The sequence below is a fragment of the Seriola dumerili genome, unplaced genomic scaffold (genome assembly GCF_002260705.1).
Source record: "Seriola dumerili isolate Sdu_G_001 unplaced genomic scaffold, Sdu_1.0 BDQW01000035.1, whole genome shotgun sequence".
Classification (NCBI taxonomy): Eukaryota; Metazoa; Chordata; class Actinopteri; order Carangiformes; family Carangidae; genus Seriola; species Seriola dumerili.
Window position 1 is genome coordinate 342,335 of NW_019174290.1, and position 23,851 is coordinate 366,185.

The window sequence follows — 23,851 nt, forward strand, 5'->3', positions numbered from 1 at the left end:
GACTTGACTCAAGTACCTTTGTTAAAAGAAACAGACTGAATATGATTGACAATGTACACACATCATCTTTTCCAAATATATACCGTAAGTGGTCAGATGATTTTCATATAAGCCCATTCTGGTGAATGATTTTACATCACCATCAACATACCAACAGGATTATTACAGTATAAATGAATGTTATTGGTGATAAATGTCGACATCAAAAGTACATTAGCATTACATACACTTTTGGGTTAAAGTAAATTCCAAATGGACACTTAACACTGAATGGATGTACATCTAGATCTAATTCTAATTCTTCAATATAACAGTTTGAGCATGAGAATTAAAAAATCTAGTCATTTCCTCTTACTTATCAAACATCCAACTGTCCATAAGGTATCTTCTTGAGTTTTTCACTGCCGTCACTCTGGAAACAAGGTTCCTCAGCTCCTCCTCTGTGTGGAGCGCTGGGTATGTTCTGTGGGCCATCGCCACCAGCAGTTCTTCTCTAACAGACCGGCTGATATCTTCATGGACAAGTATGATAATATTACCTCCATCCCCTCTAGTCCTATTCCCAGCCTCTTTTAGGATTTCATGCAACTTATTCTCATTACCGGAATGTACCTCCATCAACTGATAGCCAGTAAGATAGGCAGCTAAACGCACATTGGATCTACGACCTGTGCCTCTGTCTGAGCTTATCAGTACCCCATGACCTCCAGGTATGAGCAATGCCCTGAGGATATGTAACAGCTGACTCAATCTCTGTCTGTGCACAATGTATCTGGATGTGATGTTGTAGTTATTATCAGTTTCATGTTGTAAGTCGCCTTTTTTTCTGTCCATGAGAGCAGACAGATTTTGAAGTAGTGCATCAAGGTCTTGAGCCTTGTAAGAAGAGCTACATTTGAAATCGTGTTGCTGATCTATTGAATTCAAAGCCACTGAGAGCTCAGGACCATATGCAACCGTAGGAATTATGTCCTCCATATGCTGAAGAATCTGGGGCTGCAGAGGGTAAGTTTTTAGGCCTGCCTCTTCTGAACAGGTGTTTTCAGACAGAAGGGAAGAGTCAGTTAATGTATAGTCTTTCTTCAGGTCTGACCGGTCAGCTGGTTTCAGTTCTTGTGGCGGACTTAGGGTTTCTGGACTCTCACCTATTTGCTTACAGGTGCCTGCTGTGTTTGTGGGTAGTGTGTGAATAGGAAGGTTGGTGACAGTAGGTGGGACATCCATGCTGTCAGGGTGGGGTCGATCAACCAATCTAATGCCATAGTGTGTTGCTGAAACCTTGGCTATGAGTGACGCAAGAGTTTTGCTTTCATCTTCTGAGCATAACCTATCACTAAATGTACGCATGCACTCATGCATCCAGAGATGTGCTATGTTAAGCAGCGATGCTGCAGGCCCTGGCAGGACTGGTAGTGCATAGTCCTTTTTCTGCATTGCGTTTGGGATGTTAGGCTGCCACAGGTACATCCCCTGAAACACCTTCTGCAGGTCATGATGAGAGAACATGAAATAGGGCCTGTGTACAGTAGTCTGGAATTGCTCACATACAGCATCATACAGATTTTTAGTTGCAGTGATGATACAACATGCCACATCCTCACTGCTCTGCTTAAGCGGCATTTCTTTGAGCCAGACTTGTAACCTCCGGGAATGTATAGACAATATAACGTTTGTAGATGGGCTAGGGAGCACAAAGATGGAGAAGAGGCGAGAGAGCCGGGAGGATATAACATTACTGTGGTGACTGCCCAGTCCAGAGACACAACAGGTAGCCATGTAGCTGATGGTTCGAGAACTCACTAACTTGACGTGGTGGCTATCAAATGTTAGAATTTCTCCCTTTGAAATAATCTGTCGTAGCGATTCTAAAGCAGTCGATGTTTTTCCAAAGGCATCTATCAACAGGAAAAAAACACAAATATTCAGCTGATGAAACTTCACTTAATCAGACTGAAATCCAATCAAATTAGGGGGTAAATTTTTGAACTCACCACAGGGGGCTTCATGCAAATCATCCACAAACAGAAGCAATCTCCGCCGTTTGGTCGCAGAACCCACAGTATCTTTACAGTACTTCTGGCAGCTGATGTTGTTCAGTATACTTCGCAGGTCTCTGGAGCTCAGGAGTGGACTGGCTGGAAGGCTAATGTGTGGCTTGTCAAAACTCAGCAAACTTTGGCACAGGCTGGTCTTTCCAGAACTGGGCTCTCCTGCAAGCAAGACTGGCTGGTTCGTCTCCAACATGAGGCTCAGGAGATAGGTGTATTTCCTATACTATATACATACATTTAAGAAACTTGTAAGTTAAAATATTCAAATGTAGTCATTACAATATTAATGTAATTTCACTCCGCTTGACAACATTCAAGACAAACCTTGGGAATGACGGAATTTGTCAACAGTGTGTCCTTGGGGCACGTCTTACTGTCAGTGCTAAAGAAGTGTTCAAACACACTCTCTTCATCAGGTACCACAATTCTGTAACGGCAAGTAAACAGCACTTGGCGGACTAGCAAGTCGTACTGTGGCCAATGGCTGAAGTAAAAACAAAAGCATATGAATAACATCGGTTACTGATTCATCATGGAGACTTTGATTGCATTAATATACATAGCTTGAATATTTGTGTACATATACAGTATGTAACTATGTAAAAAAGTTAATTAAAAATTCTCCTACCAAGGATGCAGATGTCCACCAAATCCCCAAATATAAGCCACCAGAAAAATGTTTCTGACAAGCAGCTCTTGTTTTCTCTGGGCATCCATGCCTGGTGTGTCGGTTCCATGTAGAGGTATACCTGGTGGGAGAGTAAGTGATAGTTTTAATAAAAGTAACACCACTACCACTACTACTACCAGAAGGTTATAAGTTAATGAATAATGCTTGTACCTATTTTGTCTCTTGGTGGTATTTCCTCAGCTTTTTCTACTTCCTTCCCAAAATGTTGTAGAAGGGCACATAGGATACGAGCGAATGACATGATTTCCTGCAGTCCATACACAGGGCTTTTAAAAAACTCTCCTTTACTATGGATTGCAGATGTTAAAGCGTTCTGCTTAAGCAAACTAAGAGTGCTGGAGAAAAGATCTTCAGCCAGACGATTCCACATTTTCAAGATCCCTTGATCCACTCTGTGTTCACAGTAGAGAGCATCCATTTCTTTCTTCCACACAGCCTTCCACAGTTCAGTTCCTGTGAAATAAACAAGGCTACAACGGGTCATTGCAGAGGGGCTTGCATCTCTTAGGTCTGTGATCTCCATGAGTAGCTTTAGGTATGATTGGGATGGCACAAGTGTTTCACCTGATGACAGGAAGAGAAATGGGTCCTCAGGATCGCAAAGTGTGGTCAAGTAATCTAACCAGCCAGGCTGCCCCACAGGCTCTCCATCCATTACCAGCCATTTCACTATTGGTGTCTGATCAGTTTTCTTCTTATTGTTGCACAGTTTAGAATTTGTGCGTTCCCATCGTTCTGAAACTCTTAGCACTTTTGGCACAGCTCCATCCTGCCATCCTCTCTTTCCACAGAAGCAGCCAAATACCTCATCATGGGACATGGTATTAGGAAATAAAACCACAGTGTCAACAGAGTTCCAGTTTGAAGCAGAGATCTGTGGATCTGCCTGTGGGGGATCTCCTTTGATATTGTCATTTTCAAATATGCATCTGACTGCCTTGGCTGCCAGACTATTGAGTGCTCCTGCTAGAGCGCAGTAACAGGTTGTCTTTCCACTACCTGGGGGGCCTATAAGCAGAACTGCCTGAGAGTATTTCATAGTCTGGTAGAGTGTAAGAGCGCTGCTTATTTCTGTGTCAGAGTGAAACTGTTTCCTTTGTAATTCTTCTAAAACTGCATCTTGAAGTTGGTTCCTCTCTTCTTCCTCAATATATTGTTGGAAAAGAGGAAACTGGCATGCTATAGGGAATGCATCCTTGAAAATGATGCAGAACTGTGAGGCTTTCTTGTGGTCATAAAGAACAGGTAATAGGACAGAAAGAATCGCTTTGACAATGGCTGTTTCCTCCATTAAGCCATGTACAACTGCCAAATGAGAACTACATACCCTGGTTTCTTCAGATTCCTTTCTATCATTCTCTACAACTCTGGTAGAAGCATTTTGGGAGGACATTAGATCATTTTTTTCTGCAGCTGATCTTTTAGCCACATCTGAAATTTCTCGTTGCCTCACACTTTGTTTTAAGTGTATTTCAGAGGCAGAGATTATTTTTTGCAAGACAAAAAGATAGCAGCTCTGGTCATCACTGATGAAATCAGGCAGACAGAAGGAATCCTTGGCCAGGCTGATGAGAGACACCAGGCGCTGACTTAAAGACATGGCCTCTGAGAAACCAATAGAAGTCAGCATTACTTCTGCAATGATCCTGTAATCTGGATGGGTTAACGTGACTGGTCTGGTTGCTAATCGCAGACTCTCTGGAACCTTGGATGTATACCCCTGCGATGAGATGAGAACACATCCGTAGTTGAGGTTAGCAGAAATGCTTTTCCCTGCAAGTGTCATATGGCACTCTGGTTCAACAATATTTGAGCAACCTTTGACCCCATCAGTAGTCCTGTCCTTTGGCTCATCATTCACTCTTTGATTACTTTTTCCTGTTACCCCACAGAAGGACTGGTGAATGTCAACAAGATGCTGTCCCAGTGATGACAGGACCCCTTGTGTTAGTAAGTCCACAGAGTCCAGCAGAAGCCATGCTCCAGTCTGGAGGGCACCAAACAGCATCTGCTGAAGAACACCAGGTCTCATGCTCGGACAACACTGTAGAATGACAACCTGCCGCCCCAGCGCTTTTCCTAAATGGACCACAGTTCTTTTCTTTCCTGACATGCAAGGTCCACTCACAAACCCGCATCTGTAGCTTGTTAGAGCAAACAGAATCCCCAGCATTGCCCGGTCTGTGGAAGGTGTATGCACCATCACCCAGTCTTCTGGACCAAGATACTCATAGCCATATTGGAAGCGGTGGCCCAAGACATCCACATAGCATGCTGGTTCATCACTGACTTTGAGACTCCGAACTTCTAAATCTACATGATACTTCATCAAACTTAGCCACTCAAAAGATGACTCAGGCATACATTGTACCTCCATGAGTCGAGATAGTTGCTGTGCATGATTCATTGTAAGCTGCACTAAAGCACGCAGACACATCATCATGTACTTAGAAACCAGAGAGTCACTTTTAGTCCCTGTGACTCCATCCCTTATTGAACAGCCAAGGCTTTTCAGTTTTGCAGAGTTGTATGCTTTTATGTTGCTCAGCTTCACTGGGCTTGATTCCCGGAAAGCTTGTTGAAGAACACTGCACCATACTGCCTCTTCAGCCACCAGCAGACATTGGAGAGGGTATTTAGACAGCAGATCCAGCAAAGGTTGTATTTTTCTTCTCCTACTAGCAATGTGGAGCAAGATGTCTCCAACTTCCTTGTCACATGCCAAATCTTGACTGGATGGTTGAAGCTGGTTTTGCACAACAGCACATTGTTTCATGAGGTGTACCATGGTCAACTTTAATTGTTTCTCAAAGACATTTAGCCAGAGCAAGGCATTGATATTTGGTTCTAAAGGAGACAGAAAGGTAATGTGCTCCTTGAGGCGGGAAAAAACTCCCAGCACCCTCATCTTTCTGTGGCTTCCAGATGTAGTCCCATGGCTCTTTACATCTCTTGTGTTACATGGTATTTCACTATCCACCTCGAGCCAGTGTACACCTTTAAAGCATTTGCGTACAAGGGGTTGCAGCATGAAAGGTGTTGGATGAAAGGAGAGTAGTTGTATCACTTCTCTGTCACTCAAGAACCAGAGTCTTGGAAACTGTTCACGCAGGGCATCCAGGAGATCCACCATCTGGTTGGAAATAGCATCCATTGAAGACAGGCCATCAATGAGAATCTGGCAAAGACTATTACCATGAAATTTGTCATTTGTCTTCTTGGAATTAACTAAGTTCAACACGTGAGGATCGGCTGTTATTGTGCATATAATTTCCTTAAATGTCTCATCAACTGGTTGGAACCGCTTCAGCTAAAACACAAAAAACAACATTAGTATGTCCCATAAAATTGTAGCAAAGTGCCATAAGTATTGCAAAAATTAGATATGTTTGACTTGTGATGACATAGGGACATACCAGATCCACTCTTTGAACACTAAAGAATGTTTCATTAAACATCTTTGTGAGGAAGCCCCATATTTGCTGGTATCTTTCAAATAAATCAAGCAGCTCCTCTATTAATATTGAAAGAAAAAGCAAAAAAATGCATTGAATTCTTACAGTCTGTTCAAACTATTTTTGCACTTAGAGGCAAGTGCTAAATACCTTCTAAATTTCTTTTCTGAATATCTGATTTACCAAGCTCTTGCAGTGATTGCACCCAATTTTTCATCTGCCGCCTGAACTCAAAACTGTATGGAGACTTCAACATGGTGGACAGAGTCATCAAATCATTCTCTATCTCAGCAAATAGTAATTCCAGACCTGAATGAGAAAAGACATGGTAAACCCCACCAACTTGTGAGTAGAATATTGCTTTTACACATTTCCCCCTAGCAACCAAGCAAAAGTAGTAATCCAACAAGCATTTTTATAATTACTACGACAATAGTTACATCTGTATTATTCATTTCCCAGCATGTTATTTAGTCTCACCGATGATGGTGAATCCTGAATCATTACAGGAGTGTTGACTGGCAGATTGGAGATTTGAAACGGTGCCTTCCCTGAGCTTCCCTGTCTCCGTTAATCCATGTTGTAGCTCACAATGCTGCCAAACAGGGCGAGTGAATTTATCCAGCTGGAAGAGTCTGGCTTTCCATCCTTGTTGAAGCTTTAGGAACGTCTTCTCCATGTCACACTCTGCTTGTGCATCCCTGCATATCTGACAGAGTAAAAGGTACCATAAGCAAAATCTATCAAGTGTTGTGTCAGTTACATATAAGAATAGTTTGATGTTTATTGAGCCTGTTCTTACTAGGAAATGATTCCACCCCTTTTGTCCCCTGATTTTAGCAGCACTACCATAACATGCCCAGTAAGTAACCTCTCTACTGCTCTTACCTTAGTAATTAGTTTCTGGTGCAATTCAAGTCGTTGAGACATAAGTTCAGCAACAGTCACCTTCTTTTCTGGGACGTACAGTAGGCCCAAGCCTGCCAGGTGAAAGGTATTTTGATCATTTCAGATATGCTGTGGTTCATAAAGTATGCATATGTTACAATATGAGCACAGTGGTCTGACCTTCAAAAATAGCTCCCCAGTGTTTATGTCTGAGAGTGGGGCTCTGTAGCTTGGCCATGACTGCAAGCTGATGGCTTAGACCTTCCAGGATTCCTAAAGTCTCCTGCAGCACCAAATCTTGGGTAGGCATGACACTTGTTAGAGAAAGAGCTTGCTCCTTCCACTTGGCAATTTTCTCTTCAGCTTGTGACACCACAATCTGACAGAAAATTTGGAAAAGATTTGTTGGTTCATTTCACATGGACAACAAAATCGTATTCATTTCATAACTCTGAATGGTTTACAAGGTTTACAAGCATTGCATAGCACACATTTTTCACAAAATGAAAAAATGCAATCACTTAAGGACAGAACAAAGTCAAGTTTGAGTAAATAAAAAAAAAAAATTGCATAAATTTGTCATCACCATGAATGCATACAAATAATTACCTCCATAACATAATTAATCTTGTCAATAAGCAGAGAGGGGTTGATCTGAGGTTACCTCACTGAAAAGCAACTGTTTCCACTCTTCCATCCATGTTGTGTATGCAGCAATCAGCACCCACAACTTTTTACAGGCTTTCAGCCTCTCAATACCCTTGGTCAGAATGGTCAAATCCAACGTATGTTCTAGTGGAAGGCAACAGAACATGAAATACTAATAGGATTAGGATGTTCAGTAGCTTTTGAAGCCTGGCAATGATTTATATCTATAATGTATACCTTGTAGGTTTTGACTGTTCCTACTGAGTTGTTCCAGCTTTGCATTTAGACTGTGTACATGTGCACACATACTGCTCAATTTAGCGACCATCTCTTTGGCATTCTGGGTTGGGTCAACGAAGGGTCCAGATGTAGCTTTAGCAAGCACATTTTTAAGGTCACAGACCGTAAATGAGTACATAGTTTCCAGTGCGTTAGCTGCTGAAGGAAGACGGTGGCACACAATGCTGTCTGCTTCCTTCAAGAAGGATAAAAAGCAATCCCACAAGCCCAGCATCTAAATATAGAACACAAACAGAAGCACACTCAGTGCAGTGTAAAAAACAGACCATAGCTGAGATGTTATCAACTGTGGTTATTAATGACATAATTTTCACTGATTGAAATTGTAAATGTGATGCTTATGCCTGCAGACCTTTTTTTCCAAAGTCAGCTCCTGCTCATTCATCAATCTGTAGTTCATGCAAACAGTGTTCTGGAGGGAGTGAATGTACTCCAACCGCTTCTGTGTGACTGCCAACATTTTCACAGATTCCCTCACCTGCAGACAAAAGGAAAAAATTAGCACTTTTATCAATTTTACTAGTTTATGATGCCTCAATGATTTATGTTTGACAAGGGATCTAAAATATAAATCCCATCCCATGTTATGGAGGGCAAAAACAATTTAACTTCAGTGTTGTTGATTATAGTTTTTGAATTGATTTTAAAGATGGAGAATCTATGTACAGGTAAAGTACTTGCTGAGTTTCACATAACTTACTTAACCCTAACCTTGTTAAATACTTGAACATTGTAAAGCCTGCAGGGTGGATAAGCAAACTGGGTGACTACTAGATGAAATAAAGAATGAAATACAACTCTGACTTGAATGTGTATTGCAAGTGTCTAACAACTCATCAGCACAAAAGTTAACTGAAGTACTTACACATGCCAATGAGTAAAAGTATACATGAGTGTGCTCCCTCAAATAAAAGTACTGAAGACCTTAATGTACTGTGCATCACCTGATCATTCTTGGATAATGGAATCTAAATTCAGAACACATTTGCTCTGACAAGGGAGGGCCCTAGGGATGAATAATTCAATTAAAGTGAATATGTGACCAAAAGAGAAGTCTCGGAGGATCCGAATTTTCCATCATCCATCCTTGTTAAGGTAAAAGACAGAAAACTAGGGTACTGACTTTTTATGAGATCTTTTTCTTACCCTTTGAGATCTGGAATCACCTTTGCAAAACTGGTAATCTATTTCTCTCTACATGATATGTTTTTATTTATTTTTCATGCAAGTAAGTAAAGTGTAAAGAGTGCCTCTACCAAAAGAGCATATTTTGAAAGGTCATGTAAGGTTTGCGCTTCTGTCTTGAGTTCAGCTATAGTCATCTCCAAATCTGATATGAGGCTCTCTGTGTGCAGCTGGATCTGCTCAACTAGCTGATCCAGCACCTCCTCCTCAATGAACCTCAGTTGTCGCCCTGAAGAAACAAAAGTAAAGAGGATAAGAGCAATTATTATAAATACCAGTGAGTAAGTTATAGTTCAGTTATTCTTAACCCATCAAGTGAATGTACATGTAATTTTCTATTTTACAAAACCAGGGAACAATAATTAGTGGTGCCGTTTTTAAATACAAATCTTTTGAGTCTTTAAATCACAGTAGAGATACAATTACTTTAATGGAATGCAGACATACCTAGAGTTTCCTTTGCGTGGGTGCAGTGGATTATGAACAGCTGGCTGGAGGTAGAGATTGTTGAGGGAACTGTGTTGATTCTTTCAGCCCAGAGGCGCATTTTCTTAATGTGCTCCTCATACCGTAAAGCAGGCTGACCCTTCATGGATTCCAAAGAGGCTGGACTCCACTGATTAATGAACAAATTAATGTCCACCAACCATTTGTAGCACTCACACAGCTGCTGGATTTCTAGTTCGACTTCCTGTCGAGAGAACAGTGAGAAATACATGAGCTGGTGTACAAATTCTTTCACATAACACTGGTATCGGAATTGAAAGTGAGACTTACCTGCATGATCTTGGCCTGCTCTCTCTCAACTTGTTTTGAAGAGTCATTGATGCTGATCTGCCACTCCAGCTGTGTCTTACAGAGAGGATAGTAGCAGCCATGCACCATGTTGCCCTGCACCATAAGCAGGGTTTGCTTTGGCAGCACCAGCGAGTGAGCTGACAGGTCTCTGAGCAATTGCCAGCAGCAAAACTTTCTGTGGTCAGTCATTCCACCACTGTTCTTACGCTCCCCTAAGAATTAAAACACACAGACACTTTAACTGTCTTCCAATTATTTATAAAACAAATGACAAACATATTATTTATCTGATTTTGAAACCATTTCTATTTTTAGACCATATTTATTCATCAGGTTTCACATGAAGACTGCCAATACTTGCCATACCTGTAATAGTAGGATGTTCAATACAACTGAGGCCAGAAGTTAAATCCTGAGCAAAATCAGAGTTTAAGACACTGTTGCTGATCTCCAGGAAGAATCCACAAGTGTCACACATCTAACAGAAAAGAAAGGTTTTATGAGACATTGTCATTTTAACAGTTAAAATGTAAAGATGTAATAAATATAACACATTAAAAATACATAATTGTACACAATTGTTGATTTACTGAAATGCTAGACTTATGCTGCTAACCTTTTGGAGAAATTAATACTTAGTATTTGTCCATTTCAATTTGTTATAGTAATTCATTTTACTAATGCAAAACCTTTTTCTGTTAATAGGGACCAACTGTCAAAAATATGATGCACATTTCCAGTAACCTTAAAACTTCACAGCACCCACAACTGAAAAATATTATGCAACGTAGGTATAGCTGCAATTGCAACAGTGGAAATTTGTAAATTACCTGAATAATGGAGTCACCAACAGTCAGAAGTGCTTCACTCACTGCCTCATGGAACAGATGTACTGGTGGGTCCACAGTCAGCTGACTACTAGCACTGAAACACAGCTCAGTGTGGAAGAGGCTGCACTGCTGAGATCTCTCTCTCTAACAAACAAAAAACCATCAATGGCATTCATTTAATTAAATATTAATGAATTTCTTTGTGAATTTGCTTTATCTGATCCTTCCACCATTATTTTAACATATAATAACAGTGATGCTTAATAAAAGTAATTAAAGTTTTGTATCCATGTCTCTCCTGGTTATAACTCAAGAGCAGGTTGCAACAGTGTGCTATGTGTAAATACTGTGAGTTAAAGACAAAAATGACAAGGCTATTATGTTTTTAATCAACATTAATTTTCTCAGAGAAGGGTGTGTTCTTATGGCGGCACACTGCAACATAATAAATGCTCGTCACCTTCAGAACATTGCTGAGAAAAGAATTGACATCTTGTCTGATGATTGTAATGAGACTCTGTACAATCATTTGATTGATGAGAGAAGCAAGGTTTCCCAATTTCTGCAAGATGCTTTCAGACTGAGCCAACTCTTTCTTCAGCTCCTGCTGGTGAGCCAGGTGGAGGTGAAGGGGTTCAAAGCGTTTATTTGGCTTTTTAGCATATTCCATGTGCAACAGCAGCTCGTGGTGTGCCTTATAGCTGTTCTCTTTCACCTGGGGACAAAAGAGTATTATTAGAGACGATTCCAGAAATGGACAGGCTTCTTTCTTACATAAAACTATAAGAGTTCTTTCTAATGCTCTAAAATTTTGCTCATGAAAAAGAAATGGCATGCGCTCAATTGCTCAATTATTAATGCTATTCTTTTCAGTTTACACAGGTTTGCTTTTGTTATAGTTTTGTATTATGTTTGGAAAAAATGATGAAGTACCGCATTTAGGATGACAGCGCGATACTGTGATAATTTCTCCAGATTCTGCTGACACTCTTGATTCTTGGTAATCAATATGTTCTTGAATTCCAGCAATGTGTAGGTTTGAGAGTCCTCCTGGGGCAGCCGGTGTGTCTCCTTCATATCTTCAATGAGTCTGTAAAAGGTAGAGTATTATTAGTGGGAAATCTGAACATCTAATGTTAAAGCTAAACATTAGTCCTACATTTTATCTCAAAGTTAAAAGGTCAAATCCAACAGCTAGAGCAATTCATAAGCACTGGTTAAAAGTCTTATTAGTTTTATTAGTTAGTTTTATTAGAATTACATCAAAAGCAACAATTCATAGAATATTACATATATGCTGAGAACCTGTGCCCTGATGTCACTAGTGTTGTAACTGTGATAAAAGGCTGGGGTTTGTTCTAACTTACCTGCTGAACAGATGAAGAGCACTTCTGAACTGAGGTACAGCTATAAGCAGCATGTCCTGCAGATTCTTACCCCTGCGCTGAAAAATGATCTTGCGCACATTTCTATGCCACCTGGCACATAAAAAAATCAAAACACAAATTAAAAGTAAGTAGTGAGAAAGACATAAATCACATCTTATATGTACTTACCAATTGAAAGCTTTCCGCAGTCTGAAGTCCCTGAAAAATTGGATTTTCTGCAAAGCTGTCCACAACACAGACTCCCTGTACCACTCTGCCAGACTGACAAGTTCACCATAACCCCTCTCTGTCACATGTAGTACAGAATTAGAGGAGAAGATGTAGTGCTCAGAACCAGCTTCACTAGATTGGACCACTTGAAGATCATAGGGTCTAAAAACAAAGATTGTGCATTCATAGTTTAATTGTATGCAATCCATAAAATGAAATTACTGCATGAGAAGACTTACAGATGTTTGAAATTGAGCTCTGATAAATATACTTATTCAATCGTACCTCCAAGAGTCCCCATCCACTTGCTTCAGGTAATAAAGCTCCAATTCTGCCAGGTGTCTTTTCTGGGCAAAGATCTGAACGACTTCCGTGCCAGTGAGAGGAATGTTTTTTGGTTTGGTCGCTTTCCCATCTTTTATCGTTCTTATCTTTTTATCCTCACGTGTTGTGACTTTTATTGATTCATCTTTCTCTGTAAGACTGAAACATTAAAAACTGAGAGTAAACAACAGAGAAATTCATTCTGGCCTAAAATAGCTTGGGGAGTAAATCTTGGCTGCTCAATTTGTCAGCTCTTTGTGTCACTTGTAAGTGGGAAAAAAATCATTGTGTGAGTTGCTATTATATACAGGGGTAAAAGTATATCTGGAAAATATATATTTCAAGCCAACAATGTGTCAAAAGCCTTAACAAGACACGACAAGGCCTATTACATACCATTATCAACATTACATATTTCATCATGCTCATTTTTTTAAGTTATTAGTGTGACAAAAGGATTGCATTTATATCATAAACTCCCACAGCCCCAATCATTCCATGTACCTTTGTGCTGTCAACTCAGTAGCAGTTCTTACAGGGATGTCTGTCCCTAATGCCAAGGCCATTAGTCGAGGTCCCTCTGTCCATTTTGTGTTACCTATGGCTCTCCCAGGTGCTACTTGGGCTACAAGATGAGGAAGTTCCAGCACTGATAAAGGTCTGTCAGGGGGGACATTTTGAAGGACGGTGGTACTGCTGAACAGGGACCCGGCCGCAAAGGCTGCTGAGAGAGAAGGTGGCCTTTGGCAAAGAAGTGGTAAAGTTACTTCAGGAGAGTGGGTCTTTTTCTTAACCTTGGGTCCAGACCTAGAAATGTCTTTACCACAGGTCTGAGAAGTTACATTACGGGATTTTTCATCCACAGTGGCAGCGAACATGCTGCTAGTCTCTCAAAGGATACCATCAGTAGGTTTACATACCACAGACGTTATCTTGCCAATCTAATCTTTATTTTGGAAATTCTGTAAGGAAAAACAAATTGGTTAATTTAGCACATCCACCATTGTCAATTAGCTTCATAACAAAGACAAAATCCAGTTTTACCACATTAGATAGATATGTACATGAAATTAGCAAGGTCTCAATATAGTTCATGATACTAATTGTAGGCAATTAACACCATTTTAGACGGTGATGAAATAGTTAATACTCATACTGCTCTCTGGACACAGAAATTATCAAGTTAATGGCATAAGTATTTAACAGTGTTTTTGATAAAAGCTGTGTGGAAACAAAAATTGTTTTATCAATAATCTTTATCTAAATATATGGCATATTAACACTGGTCATCACGATATCTTATGACAAATGAAAACTATTTTGATATAATCCTTATTTTCACACACTACTCCAGTTTTAAAAATTTGAAAAAGCTGCCTTTCATAGTGACATTTAGTAAATCATAATGAAGTAGTCGATGGCTCTGTCTGGTGCAGATTGACGGTAATTTAGCCTTTTCACGAAACGCCAGAAAAATAGTAATATAATTTATCTTCCATCTCTTTATAAAATGCATTATACTTTACGTGATTTATCCCCCATTACAAAAACAACATGACATGTACTTGCAAACCCTGGGAGGAGCAAGCACCGTTTGCGAGTAAGCTAGTAAGTTAATGTACTCTAGAAGTAAACTCCGTAAATAGTAAATCAAAGACGTTACACTCGACGCAGTTAAGCACCTGTTCTTAACACTGCCGAAGTTCAGATACCAGGAGAATTAGAGAACAGAGGCTGTTGCTTTGTAGTTGAATAAGTAGTTTAAAACAGCTAACTAACGGCGAAAGAAACAAAACTAACTGTGTGTGACTTTCTTACCTGGCTGTGGTGAAGTTGTCTGCGCAACCACGGCGACGGCTCGTTGCCACGGTAACGTCACAGTAACTTCAGTTGGTCTGCTGGTGAAGGTCAAGTATGTCGACTTTAAACTGCTCGTAACCTTTAACCCCGCAGCTTTATTTTAACCGACATACTGTAACTTGTCGAGACTACGGCATGTAACACAAAACTCTACTGGCTAAAGTGGAAATCATTCCAGCAACAGTTTATATTCCTCTTACAAAAGAGTTTCCCCCGCTGCCTTTGTACAACTTTGTACTTCACTGCGGTTGAAATAGTGAAATATGGCGATATGTTAATGGTTTTTAACCTTTAAGTTAAGGTGTTTTTAGAACACATCATCCTTTGGGAGCATATTTGGTTGCAGATTATGTGCAATAAAATCTGAGCGTTTTACGTTTGTTCAGCTTTACAGTCCTTTTGACTTGTCCTATCAGGTCTAAGTAATAAGCCTAAACATGGTGGAATTAGCCTACATATAAGACAATTTAATTAGTTACTAAATTTTCCTACTTAAAATGTCTGCTGAAATAATTATATATATTTTGACTTGTCTGAGAGCAGGAAAAAGCACCCGGTGAAACTAAAAACTTAAGGATGGCTGAGTTTTGTTAAATGTCCCAGTGAGCTGTTCCACAGAGACAGCAGGCGCATTACCGAGACATCTCCCAAGTGGAATGAAGCCATCGTTAATGTGATTAAATACACCTGTGGTTTTCCTGCTACGTCAAAATGAAGGCCTACTGAAACATCCAAAAGGTTTCTGGAAGAAGCCACAACTACCTCTGCTGTGAGTGCGACTGACCCACAGCAACCACACTGACTCCTCGATTATAGCCTCCATAACACGATGTACACAGTAGAAACCTACCCATCAAGAAATCCAGAATGACCAAATCTATGAAGTCCACCAGTCTCGTGCCTTTGTTGTACGGTGGTGTCTTTTTCACCGTCGAACAGTAGTCTGACTCTGTCTCCCACCTGAAAGAGACATGCATTTCCATCGCTTTCTTGCACAAAGAAGACCTTTTACTCATGAAAAAGAAATGGCATGCGCTCAGTTGCTCAATTATTAATGCTATTCTTTTCACTTTACACAGGTTTGCTTTTGTTATAGTTTTGTATTATGATTGGAAAGTGTTTTCTGTTTCATTTTTCTGAAAAACAATAGACATACACCTTCAACTCACTCCACAAAGCTTTAGTTTTGTGCATGCTGAACAGTGCATAGTGCACAAAAGCAGTCCAGCAATGTGGTGCCAGTTGGAGGCTGCCAATTCAGATGCGACAACTGTAGTTGTAACCTCTGGTGAAAAACTAAATAGGTTTAGAGATTGCTTGATTATTATGGTCTCTCATGGAGAATTCTGGAGGCGTGCTGAGGGGATATGTTGAATCACTTCATATCATACTGCACGTTGGTTCCTCTGTGACTAAAGATCTTATACCCACTGACTTTGCCAGCTTGCTGCGGCTGTAGGAGCGTCTCCAGGGTGATCTCCAGGACCTCCGCGTGGCCAGGGAGAGGTCTGGGAGCATGACAGCCAAGGAGGACTCCAGGTCCCTGGGACTACCACATACAGCGTGCTCTGTTGAACAGTAGTAGGAGCACTGGCCATAGAAACACACATTTCCCACTAGGGGGAGCCAGAGGAGCATAGAGAGGGAGTAAAGAGGAAGAGCATAGGAGAAAAAATGTCAAAGGAAAAATTGGGATAAAAGAGGTTGTGGGTGGTTGTTACAAGTGAGAATTAGAAGAAAGAAAGTATATTCAAAGAGATTCATAATTAGTTGACATTTTGAGCAGGGTAAATGAATAAAGGAGGAGTGTGTTAGCAGTACCAGGGGAGGTAAAAAATGTTCGGGCCAGCTTGCGATCGGTAGTGATGTCTTTGATCTCCTTGACCACGTCCACCAGCCTCCCAACCACAGGAGGGACTCTCCTGTAGCCCAAAATCCTGCAGCAAGACAGAGAGAGTGAAAGGACGTATGAGTTGAGGACAAAGACAAGTGGGGAAAGACAGAAAGAGAAAACCAGAGTGGGAAGGGAGGAGAGAGAAAATTCAATATGGAGTTACATAACATGTATTCACTATGTGGCTATTTCGTCCACCATTTCACACACTGTGCTCACTGTAGCTGTGTTATGCTGTAGTTTCGTGGATAAAAAAAAAAGTAGATTTGGCACCTGTCCAGGTGAAAAGCTGCAATTTCTGCATTGTGTCTCTCAAAGTCTGAGAAGTAGTAGAGGTTGTAGTTGGTTTCGTCGTCTCTCTCCTGCCTGCCGGGGAGAGGCAAGGTCAAACTACAGTACACAATACATGCGTTAATTACATATTTTCACCAAGTGAAGCCTCTTTTACCAACTCAGTTGCATTAAATATGCACATGGCTGTAAGAAGTTTCCATTCACCGTAAAAAGTGACTAATCTTCTCACCGACATTTCAGTTCATGAATTATTACACACTTTCCTTCCCTAATATTTACTTGAACAATGCATTACTGAGCTGTTTGAAGGCTTGAAAATCTCTCTCTCTGTTTCATCTGCAGTTTCCCATCACAATTTATTGGATTAATTTCAACAGGATTTAAAAGATTCAGTGATACACACGCTCTGTAATATTAACAGTGTGTTGGATTTGCCCCTTGCGACTCACTTCATGGGCTTGAACATAGCTTGTCCATAGTTGGGAAATGACATCACCAGCTTCAGTTGCGTCCCCCCAGACTTCTGCACTGAAAAAAAGCACTGAGAGCGTTACCATAGCAACAAAGCACACAGTGCACAGACTCACAAACACACAACACACAGTGCTGTGGCTGAACACACTGACCGTTAAATGGGGAACACACACATGCACGTTCATGCATAAAGCAAACTATAAAGAGAAAGTATGTGCGTCATCAGCAAGACACAACACAGTTCAGTCAGTTCAGTTTGTGGATACACACCACTGTGTTTATCTCTGCTCTATTTGTCTGGACGCTGTATTACATTGCATTCATTCTTGTGAGCGTTACCCAGCCTCATGATTAAACATGATACAGTATATTATCAGAAGCATAAGCTAGAAAGATCTATCCCTAATGTTAGTTTCTGTATATTATATCCATTTATATCTTCTTTGCCACAGATTTCAATACGTTTTCATTGTCATTTTTTACCTGAAAATGTTCTTATTTTCTTTTTTGTTTTCGTTTGACCTTCCTCTATATCTCTATTTCTCAGGAGACACAACGTCTTAACAAGCACACCTTTTTGTGCACTTTTACAAAAATAAAATGCAAATTGTTCTTAAAAACCACATGATTAGTCATGACCCTGAAGTTAACTCTTTAAAATTTAATTTAAAAGTTAATCTGAAGTGTTACTCAACCAAATTTACAGAGACAAAATCATGGAAAAAATGGAAGATTTTTATCATCTATAATATTTTTAATTCCTTTTTTTATTTTATTGCCCTGTTTTGTTACCACTGCTGTTATTAAAATAAGCAACTGCTGTCACAGTGATCTCAAAGTCAATTACACAAATAAGATGTGAGGCCTTGAGCTTTAAAATTATTTATAGTTTGTCAAGGTTGAGTGAGGATTCATCCCAAACACAGAAACAACAACAAAAACAAAAAAAACTCGAGGCCATGTCACTTTTGAGAGATGAAATAACACATTCTTCCAAATTAGCTTTGCAGGACGACGTGGACAGACAACATGATTGAACTGATGTTTCTGTCTTTGTTTAGTTACTAAATGTAGCGATATCATTGCTTTATTGTGATAATAAATATGGATAAAAAGATAGATATTTCTGTATAACTGACATTAATGAGCAAGTTTTAGTGACTTTAAAACTCCCCTCTCCTTGTGAAACTTTTACACTGTTTTTACCATTTACCAGCATGCATTGATAAAAGTTATTCAGAAAGGTTTAATTTTCAAATAAACTTATTCATCTTAACACAAGCCTTTATTCTAATCACTAAACCTTAAAGGTCCCATATTGTATAAAGTGAGATTTCCATGTGTTGTCTGATTATAGATCAGGTCTAGGTTCTATATTAATACTGTGAAAGTGTCAAAGCGCTCAGTCCACAGAGAAATGCACACAGCCTGTATTCAGACACTGAGCCTTAAAACCAGCCGTCAGGACTTGCTGTAATTTTGTGATGTCACAACAAAGCAGCCACTGCCCTCACCCATGTCCCAAGTCCCGCCCACCTGGGCCCACCATCAAACCTTGCAGGATTTGGTTTCAGAAGAGGATCAGAGCCTCCTCTCTTCTGATTGGCTCACCAACCTGTTGTTACTAGAGCCCCAGGGAGAAGCCTGAGGGAGGAGATGTAGGCTACGTCTTCTTATGGTATCACAACTTCAAATAAAACACTGAAAACCTGTAAAATATGGGACCTTTAAATTCTCTTTTATTTTACTAAGCCCAACCAAAAAGTCTTCCCATACCAAAATGTCCTCAGGACCTGTCTTCAGAAGTTTAACTAAACAGAATACACAGTGAAAAAGTTAAACTGTGAAGAAACATGCATGACTGACTGGTACTGAGATGTTTACTACATGCCCAACAGTGGCTCATGTATTCCCGTCCATCCTCTGCTGAGCCTCCAAGGCTCCTCAAAGCTTCACAGTAGCTTTCATGTCAGGAGAACTTCAAAGTAAATCTGCATTTGAAAGTCTAACCCTAAACCTGAGATGTCACACAATCACAACAACTCTCCCCTTCATCCTGCCTTCACCCTACCTGAAACCCACCCACCTTTACTCCCACAGGTTTGGTTCTTTGGGGAAAATTAGTTTTGGTTCTGTTAGATCTTCTTCTTTTCAAGTGGTGGTATAATTTTTGTGCAGATTGCAGTCCAAGAGGAGTCTTTAATATACTGATTTATTCAAGAGGTTCTCTGAGTCATCCTCTCGACTGACTCTGATCCTCCTGTCATCTGCTTGAAAACCATCTCGCCTTTGTTCGTCTGACACCTCCGCTGTCATGCATGATCAATGTGTGTTATTGGTGCGACAGTGTCAGGCTCTGTGCTCTGCTCTGACCATACTGTAGTAACTGTTACACACAAATACAGAAAGTAAACATTGCAGCAAACACTGATCGCTCAAATGAAAACACAAGCTCTGAAGCTGCGGTGTCAGACCTGTGCTCACGATGCGGCTCGTGGCGAGCTGCTGGGTCAGAGCCTCCATGTTGGGGTCACGATGGGGGTAGAGCTGCCAGCGGGAGATGCCCAGGTGGAAGCGGAGCCAGGGAGGGTGACTGTTGCTGCTGCTGTTCCACTGGACGTCCTCATAGCCGTCCTGGCTGGCACTCACCCTGGAGAGAGACGTGGTGAGAGAGTGATGGGGTGGGGGGTGGGGGGGTTAAGGAGGGGAAAGAGACGGAGGAGAGTGTGTCATCATGATAATATTCTCTCAGATTCCACGTCAGCCTGATTCTCTCATGATGATTTTTCGTTTTTCTGTTATTGAAGAAATTACATTAAAAAAAAACAAAAAAACTAGTGCTTAGTCAGTTAATGAAACAGTTGATCAATGAAAATTTAATCAGTAGTAATTTGATCATTTAAGCAGCCAGACTTCGCTTGTTTCAGCTTCTCAAATGTTAGATTTGCAGCTTTTTTCACATAATTGAAAACTGAATCTCTTTGGGTTTTGGACTATTGGTCATTTGCAGAAGCCATATCAGGCACTTGACAGATGTGATGGGAATTTTTCACAATTTTATGACATTTTACAGACTAAATAATAATTAATTAAATGAAGAAATTATTGACAAATAATCAGTGGTGACGAGAATTGTTAGCTGCGTCCAGAACAGAAACTGTAGAGGCCACAAATCATGAAAAGGAGGGAAATTCCACCAGAAAGACACCACGAAAAATCATAAGGTAGACACTACTGGTGGTGTCTGCAAAGCCTGTGTATCCTATTGTTCCCATTGTGTTAAGACTCTTTGAAGACGTGCTCTACATGCAACCAACAATATACAGCAGCTCTGTACACACCTGCAAGAGACACCACAGAAATCTATAGCAGCAGCATTGTAACAAGTATAAACCAGCCTCGACAACAGGAGCTCAGATCTGCTTCCTGCAGTCTGACCCATCTGGTGAAAACCTCGCATGTGCTCGGTTAGCGGTGAGCGGTATATAGCGGCCCTTGCAGGACGGAAAATTGGATTGAGTATGGCAACTGAAGAGATGCTGAAATAATTTAAATAAAGCGAATACGAGTATGTTTGGTTAAGTTTGATTGTGAGAATGACGAGAGTTGATGTCAAAGGAGAAATCGTATTCACACGCTGTCGTTTTGCACAGTAGCTGTATAAGACTGACCACATCTGAGAGCTCTTCTCGCTAGCCTTGACCTTTGGTTTCACTCTCAGCAGCCAGTCCTCTTCAGGGATAGGAGGGCTGAGCATGTTGTACAGAGGATGGTCAAACAGCGCCTCCAGTTTTGACAACGCAGACTCCATAGGTTCTGCTCCGTCGGCGCCATAACGTCCCACCCTTGCTGCCGTGTTGATTAAAGCGGGATGAGCTTTGGCATCCTTATTGGCGTCTCCATTGGAAGAAGCTCTTTGTGCAGTATCGGTCGGTGGCTCCGCTACGTCACTGATCCCCACAGAGGTGTAGTTGGTGCGTGCCAGGTCTCTCAGGATGTATGTCTTGGGTGGCAGTGGGTGGTCACAGGGCTGGTGGTAAATGGAAAGAGAGACAAGTGCCAGGAAGAGGTGGAGGAAAATGGTGATGAAGGCCAAGGACAGACAGATTGTCCTGGAGCGACGGCGCAAATACCACATCATCCTACTGAGAGGAGAGTGTGAGAGAGGGTCAGGAGAGGTGGACAAACGAAGGGAAGAAGAGAGAAAGAAAAATGTGTAAAAGATTTAAAGAAAAAAAAAAGGGGGGAGAATGTGAGAGAAAGCCATGTGGGTTAAGGTGATGAAAAACAAATTACAGTAACGGCATCAAGCAAACCTGACATAATGAAGAACATGGCATTGATAAAGGCATTAAGAAGGCTTTTAACACTTTCATTTAAAAGTCTAGCTCAGTCTACTCCTGCTCCCAACTCTGCAATCGTTTCACTGAGGTCACTGAGAAAACACAAGAAAAAGGCAACTTACAACACAGCTTCCTACCTCTTAAAATGCTTTCCGTCACTCCTCGGCTGTTGTTGCTTCCCAGTGGACACAGACAGGACTCTATCCACTATCCAGTCAGCCTTTACCCAGGTGTTTGAACTTTTCTACACTTTCTGCTACCAGGCTCGGGTCGGGAGAGGTGCCAGGTCAAAGTGATCTGGGACCGGATCAATGTGGTTTCTCATCTCTTTGAAAAGTTGGTCTCTTCCTGCCAGTTTGTTTGTCATGTCTGAATCCATCAGTTTGACAAAATTGGACAACTTTTTTTGGATTTATAATTTTGGGGAAATCTCTAGAAGCTGTTTCAGTGAAGGAAGGAAAAAAAAAAAAAAAAACCTCTTAAATGTAAATGTGTATTTGATGTTGAACAACAGATCTGCCAGGTCATTTGAATGACAGCCTGGGCTGTTTTAATCTGTACAGATAGGAGCAACATTAGCACACACACACATCCACCAACACTCACTCCTACTGTTCCCTCATCTCACCTGTCAGAACTGACTGAATTCACGAGACAAAGGCAGACTAAAAAATCATCTTTACGTCCTCATTAAATAATTCTTTATTGGCATTCGATCTGCAGCTCGTATAAAGGACTGTACAACATCAGTGATCACATCATCTCTTGTCAGATTGAATATAGAACCCAAACCACGAGCAGTTAATTATCTGCAGTCTGGTAGAGGTCTCGACGAAGCAGGCTTCATAACCAGGCAGTGGGAGAGACAGATGTTTCATATTCTGAGTGTATGTTTGCACTGAGACTTTGATTCAGGAACTTCAGACCTCCTGGAGAGTCCCACAGGATCCACTGCTTCTGTGAAGTATGCCTCTTTAAAGTCTGCATGTGTGTGTGTGTGTGTGTGTGTGTGTGTGTGTGTGTGTGTGTGTCTACATGTTGTATATGTGCATCCAGGACAAAGAGAGAGATAGAGAGAGTTTAACAAAAATGTGTGTGTCATTCCCGTGTGACTGTTTGTACGGTGTGTACTGACGGTGCATGGAGAAGGATCACCTTTCTTTAAAAAATGACAGTCTGACTCATCTCTCTCAGCTGAACAGAGCGGATTGAAGGGATTTAGAGGAAGCTTTTCTCCCGTATTCATGCAGGTGGTCGTATTCATTAATTGTTAATCAGCGCTCATCAAACATAGATGTTTTGGATAACAGCACGAACAACATGCAAATGAAGCAAAAGTAATGTGATTTTCATGAACATCAGGAAAACCACAGTGGGAAGTGCAAGTTGTTGGACACAGGGGTAACTGGATTATATTTTTTGCATGAGTGTGTTTCGTTTATTATCTGTAAGGATTAGTCTGTCTTGATGAGTGACTATTAGTCCACAAACGTCTGTGACTAGAGAGAACAAACAAGTGTGGTAGGGCTCGGGTTTATTTTAGCTGGCACGGTGCCTCGCTGGGTCTCTGTGGAAAGCATACACAGATAAGGACACAGATGCTGGTTTTCCAACAGGGATGTTATGTTTGAAGGGCGACCAGGAATATGACACTTGTTGACTAACAGAGATCAACAGAGAGTGAATCTCAGCATAACATGGGACCAAAGGACAAAATGGTTGAAATAAAGTGGGAATTGTGGAAATTTACAAACTGGTTTATGCATTTGTAGCTGTTCTAACTTTGGGTCCAGGCTGATATATCTAAACCTATTGAAGGGACTGACATAAAATCTTGGTACCGACATTCATGGTCCCAACAGGATGGATCCTTTTGGTGGTTGTCTGACTTTTCATCTACCGCCACCAGAGGGTTGGAGTTGAGACAGACCATTTTGGTTTTTAGTTAAATATCTTGACTATTGGATGGATTGCCATTAAATTTGGTACAGACATCCAGGGTGCCCAGAGGATGATCCCCTGACTTAGTCTAGGGAAAAAGTCTCAACCACTATAGCATGGATTTCCAGATAACTGTGTCATTGTGTGTATTTCTAATTAGCAAATGTTAGCATGCTAACACCATAAACTAATATGGTGAATGTGGAGAAAACATCATAACTGTTAATAAGAAGCATCTCAACATTATCATTTTAAGTATTTTAACATGTTGGAGAAA

At 40.8% G+C, this 23,851-nt stretch overlaps 1 protein-coding gene across 1 annotated transcript in view; it reads right to left on the minus strand.

Moving 5' to 3' along the window:
• LOC111216630 (extracellular serine/threonine protein kinase FAM20C-like) overlaps positions 1–21,431 on the minus strand; it is a 32,469-nt gene extending 11,038 nt beyond the window's left edge. Inside the window, exons 1-7 of the mRNA XM_022738218.1 lie at positions 20,962–21,431; positions 19,765–19,940; positions 17,266–17,344; positions 16,796–16,888; positions 16,450–16,565; positions 16,064–16,244; positions 15,479–15,588 (exon numbers count right to left, since the gene is read on the minus strand). Of these exons, the coding sequence (XP_022593939.1) occupies positions 15,479–15,588; positions 16,064–16,244; positions 16,450–16,565; positions 16,796–16,888; positions 17,266–17,344; positions 19,765–19,940; positions 20,962–21,431 (1,225 nt within the window). The remainder of the gene's footprint in view (positions 1–15,478; positions 15,589–16,063; positions 16,245–16,449; positions 16,566–16,795; positions 16,889–17,265; positions 17,345–19,764; positions 19,941–20,961) is intronic.
• Between the last annotated feature and the right edge of the window lie 2,420 nt (positions 21,432–23,851).